This window comes from Microtus pennsylvanicus, chromosome 7, assembly GCF_037038515.1.
Source record: "Microtus pennsylvanicus isolate mMicPen1 chromosome 7, mMicPen1.hap1, whole genome shotgun sequence".
NCBI lineage: Eukaryota > Metazoa > Chordata > Mammalia > Rodentia > Cricetidae > Microtus > Microtus pennsylvanicus.
Genome location: NC_134585.1, coordinates 108,428,578 through 108,434,087, shown reverse-complemented (window position 1 = coordinate 108,434,087; position 5,510 = coordinate 108,428,578). Strand labels below are relative to the sequence as shown.

The 5,510-nt window shown below is 36.4% G+C and overlaps 1 protein-coding gene across 5 annotated transcripts in view; it reads right to left on the bottom strand.

Annotated features, from left to right (window-relative positions):
* Positions 1 to 154: 154 nt before the first annotated feature.
* Positions 155 to 5,510, bottom strand: part of Cept1 (choline/ethanolamine phosphotransferase 1) — a 41,566-nt gene continuing 36,210 nt past the window's right edge. For all 5 annotated transcript variants that reach the window (XM_075981674.1, XM_075981675.1, XM_075981670.1 and 2 more), the window contains 4 exons: positions 2,865 to 2,996; positions 2,291 to 2,449; positions 1,672 to 1,797; positions 155 to 925 (listed from right to left, as the gene is read on the bottom strand). In XM_075981674.1, coding sequence (XP_075837789.1) covers positions 806 to 925; positions 1,672 to 1,797; positions 2,291 to 2,449; positions 2,865 to 2,996 — 537 coding nt within the window. In that variant the 3' untranslated portion in view covers positions 155 to 805. The remainder of the gene's footprint in view (positions 926 to 1,671; positions 1,798 to 2,290; positions 2,450 to 2,864; positions 2,997 to 5,510) is intronic.

The following is a 5,510-nucleotide window of genomic DNA, read 5'->3' as shown; positions in this document are numbered from 1 at the left end:
TACAATAGAATGGTCAAAAGCACATCATGACAACACAGCCGACCATATTTCCTTAATTGTTAAGAACAGAAATAAAATTTGTCTCAATAAAAAAAAATGACATTTAATATTTAGTTTACCTTTCTCCTGAATAAAAATGAGAAAACAGGCTGGCTCTGAGATCATATATTTATTTAAAAAAATAAAATGGATTGACAAAGTTACCACATTATATGCATGCTAGCCAAGATTTCCCAAGCCCGTGAGAAACACCATTTCTTGATCAATAATAAAATCACTTCCTCAACAATATACAGACAGGAACCCTTGCCATCCAAATTTAAGGTCTTTATGACTGCTCTCACCTCACAAGCTAGTAGGTTGTAAATGTCACAAGCCGAGTTCCTTACAAAAGAAAGTCTGAGAAGACAATAAACAAGATGTTACTAAAAGATGACAATTTGTTAAAATTATAAAGCAACCATCGTTTGGCCTGTAAAAATTTTACACTAGAATCACCACCACTGGGAATACGCTCCTCCGACTGATAGTATGCAGTCAGGAAAATCACAGCACACGGCATTTTCCCTTCATGCTTTCTGGAGCCAAACCCTGTCTGACAACATGTTGACTCTACAGGATGGGACCTGACATTCCCATTCTTAACAGGACAGTTAGGGAGTGTTACCAGTGACAAAGAATGAAAGTTATATAACATTGATTATTATAAATTACATTTGTTCTTCTTATCCACCCCCATTCTCCTTAACATGTTCGGATTCTTTCCTGCAGAAAACATGAGCTTAACAGAACCCCAGTCACATCGTTAGTGATGATTAGTGTGAGCTGCAGAGGCTTTAATTCTGAAGACATGTATATGCAGGTGAGATGCAATCTGATTGCAAACACTGACACAGTAACGAATCAAATCAAAGAAAGAGAAGACCTAAAAAGAGAAGAGATATTTGATTAGACTCTCAACATGTGCACAGACCTCCCTAACTTCCTGAGAGGACAGAAAGGTGGCTTCTGACTCTCTTCTCTCCAAATTCACCTTCAAATTCACACAGTTGAGTAATAGTTGCCTCTTGGTGTCCTTTAGAACTAAGGATTAATAAATCTTTCCTTAGAGAGATGGTAAATATGTTAAACTTTGTATTATTTATTTTTTGAGATAGAAGCTCCCACAGCCTAGGCTAGCCTCAAACTAAGTATGTAGCTAAAAAAGATCTTCAGCTTCCAATCCTCTGGCTTCCAATTCCCAAGTGCTGGGCTCACAGGCAATGCCAACATGCCTGACTTTTTAAATATGGTGCTGGGGGGCAAATGCAAGGCTTCATGCATGCTAGGCAAGAACTTGACCCCTAAGCTATATACTCAACAAAATTATTTCACATTTTCTGAGTTGTACTCTCTCTCACAATTGCTCAACTCTGCCAGTATAGAATGAAAGCAGGCACAAACAATTTATAAACGAGTCACTATGCCTGAATATAGTCTAAACTTCTGGTATACAAACAATCAGAAGTTTGCAATTGTTGAGTCTTAACATAGGCAAGAATAGTAAGCCTAACAAACATGCAGGCTAACATTGAAGTCATAAAGAACTCTTAACACATTACAAAGAACTGGCTCACTCAAACAAGAAAACAAGTAGCTTCAAGCCACAAAATAAGACCATATAATACCTACCAGGGCAATCCAAAGTACAATATATTCATCAATGAAGCTGTTAAAATACTGGTCCAGAAACAAAAGTGCTGGACCTATGAATGCTGTGTCGTGCAGATGCATTTCACTTTTCGTCATGTGTGCAACCTGGGAAAACAAAGTCAATGACATAGGCACTTTCATTTCGGAATTGTCAGCAACACAGTAAATCAGTATAGTGTTCAAAGATGAAGTTTCAAGAATGATATTCAAGAATGTTGAGCTTTTAAAACTACAAAAAGAAAATCCCAACAACATTAAAATTGTATGAGAAAGGGAAAAGCAATGCCAACCATGCTGGAGGAAAACACTTGTACAAAAGGCAAAGGGGTCTCAATGTGTGTCCAGGATGACACTGAAGAATGCACACAAACCAGCTGACCAAATTAAAAACTGGACAAGATAGTGAAAGGATATAGAACTTTAAAGAACGTCAGGCAAACTCAAAATGTAGTCAGGAGAGTGAACACAGCTATTCTGTTGATGTAAAGTGACTTTTACTGCAAACTCTTAAAACTACTCAGGAAGCCACAAAATGAAATACAGGCCCACAAAACCAAAATAAGATGAACATTAAAACAGTAAAAACTGAGGTGCTTACCACAAGCTTATTAGTGATTTTAGCTGACACAAAACCAAATGTCAGTATATAAAGACATGGGTGCTTTTCAAAGAGCTGAACTGCTGACTTCTTGTAGATCATAACAGCTAAGGTGATCACCGATCCAATATGGAGAAAAGGAGAAAGGACACTTGTTCCCTGTACAGAGCGGAGTTACAAACATGTAATGCTGTCAGATGCTTCATGGACCTACCACAAACACTTTAACCCAACCTTCCCAGAACCTCCCGGTATCTGCCTGCTAACAACCACAATAAGTTGGACTCAGGACTAGTGAGAAGCCGCTGCATGAGGTGTGGTAAAGCTTAAACAGCACTGTGCTTGGTGGGTGTCACTTCTTTTTATACAGCATGTCATACTTTCCAAAACCATGGGTGCTGTGCCCAGATACATGAACACTTATCAGGATACAGAAGTATGTATAAATATTTATTTCAAAGGCTTAAAAGTTCCAAGTTGACAAATGATTATTTATCATTTAAATGAAAACCAAAGTAAAGTAATAGAACAAGTCTTAGTTTGCAACTCTCTGAAAATCTCAAAGTATACTCACTGCTATGGTTGATCCATTTTTGCCAACACCACCTGTGAAGATTACACGGAAGTAATTTGTACAGGAAAATATGGTCCCTGCCACAGTACAAAGTGCAGGAAAAATTTTCATTTGAATATTCAGCACTGGAATCTTTAATGGGTAGAGAGAAAGGGAAATTAAAAATATATACACATTCAAATAAGAAAATATTACAGTTATTCATATCCTTAAAAACTCTCCACTCCTTATAGCTAATACTAATGAAATGGAAATTTCCTTCTCCTTGAATTATAAACAATATAACAAGTCTCAAAAGATGAAAGTCACTTCTGACATGAAAATACAGTATATGAGATGGAAAGATAGCTCAGAGGTGAAGAGCACTGACTGTTTTTTCAGAGGTCCTGAGTTCAATTCCTAGCACCAGTATGGTGGCTCACAGCCATCTATTATCACAACCATCTGACACCCTCTTCTGGTACACAGGCACACATGCAGATAGGCCATCCATTCATAAAATAAATCTTAAAGAGTTCAACAGGAATCATTTTAAAAAAGAAAATACAGTGTTTTTAATTTGCATCATAGCTCATGAAAGTTCTGTGAATGCATTTAAGGTTTTTTAAATAAAAACGGGTGCCTTTCTATTTCTTTGTGTACTTTCTAAAATCTACCTCTAAATATGTAGTGCTTTCTAGTTGCTAAACAATATATAGCAAAAGTAATAAATATATTTGCAAATTAATTCTGAAATCAGCATAGTGCAGAGAAAAGTTCTATGTATAAGAATTTCAAAATGAGAACGGTTGGAATATAGCCAGCTAGTGATAGCTGAGGGTAATTAAAGTGGCATTTACACTTTAAAAAAAGGTCAAAGACATCTAAAGTGGTGCGGCTCTATAACCACATCCCAATGTAATATACAAAGCTTACTTTTCAGTAAATAATGTATTGCTATATGACTGTACCCTAAAAATATGATTTACCTAAAGTAAGATGAGGGGTTGGGATGAGTGGATTGATAATATACATTTAATCTTGCAAGCATAATAACCATCATTTAAAATGAAAGACATACTAAATATTTGAGGTCCCCAAAGAGTTTCTTCTTTTTTATATCCATTCCTTTTTTCTTTTCTGGTTTCAAAATTTGCCCAAAGGTAAGATTAGTAAGGCTATATTGAAGTAATTATAGGAACAAGGGCATAAAAGCCCACAGCTTTTTATAGGTAATGAGTTCTTACAATAAAAACATTTAAAACAGGGCAATTTATACTATTCAAGACTTATGTGCTTATATTTTAAAATCAAATGGATATAAGACATTTCTCTTTGTAATATAAACTCGAATAAAATTGGCAAAACAAATCCAAAACTTCTGAATGTTCCATTTTTTCAAAACTCTCAAGAACTCACTTTGTTTACACAACTCTCCTATCTCTCGCAAAACTGCAGCTCTACAAAGAAAGTGGAAGCAACTACTTGAATCTCAGTCACCCTAAGCAGGATTTAATCTCCTAAATGAAATATTTCCACTTAATGTTCAGAAATTTGTACAAGACCCCAAATTGTCTTCTTCCTTGCCTAATGTCCTACCCTACAGCCCAAGTTTAAGATTTTTAAGAGAGGAGATAATAAATTACAATGAGACTTGTAACTGTTGTGGTTTTTCTGATTTACTACCAAAATCTGATGCACCTGGCTGACACTCTGTTCCTTTCCAATTCCCAGTCTCCTGTCATCCCCCCTACAATCCCCTCTACAGAGACAATGGTGTTTATGGCAAAGGCAGAAATATGGCACTTGCCTGATTAGAGTATTGCACCATTACAGGGAGTACCCATATTATAACCGCCAGGGCATCAGTACCCCGAAGGAGACAACTGTGTACCACAGTCACTCGTGCTACAACTAACCTGATCAAGCATCACTACTTGTATTTACAATTTGGGAAAACTGCTTTAATATCATGAAACCTTTGCCCTTTGGAAGAAAGAATAAACACAAACACTAAATTAATACAAAGCCTGGATCACAAAATAAGCCAGCAACTCTGAAGTATCCTAAACATCCCAGGGTGCTCATCAATTCTAGTTTAAATGTAGGTTTAATTTGAATTGAATTTTAAAATTATGAATATTTATTGAGGTTAGGCAGTGGTCAGGTGGAAATCAAAGGATAACTTGATGAAGTTGTTTTCCTTCTATCATATGGATCCCAATATCTGAACTAGGTCATCAGGCTTTAGTGGCAAGTGTCCCTACTGTCCGAGCCATCTCTCTCACTCCTGAATAAATTCTGTATTCTTCTTGGGGCCCTGACTACCATAGGTGATCAGTATGTATTTCTGAATGAAGATTCAGATTTTGTTCCTTTCCCTGTGTGTACCAAATTCCTGTTTTTTGAGACAATGCAGAACTATTTTCCTTCCACTTTATAATGTAAAAGGCAGTGCGCCAGGATAATGTGAGGCCAAGTACAAGGAATTCTCACAGGTGATACCCTGCAAATTGGCACCAATGAACTACTTATAAAAAAACACTGCATTTTACCACTTTTACCCCACACTCAGAATCAAGGAAGGTGTGCAAATTTTGTTTTTTTCGAATACTTTTTCGTACTATAATCTCACTCATCATTATTGCTACTCAGTCTGTGTTTATG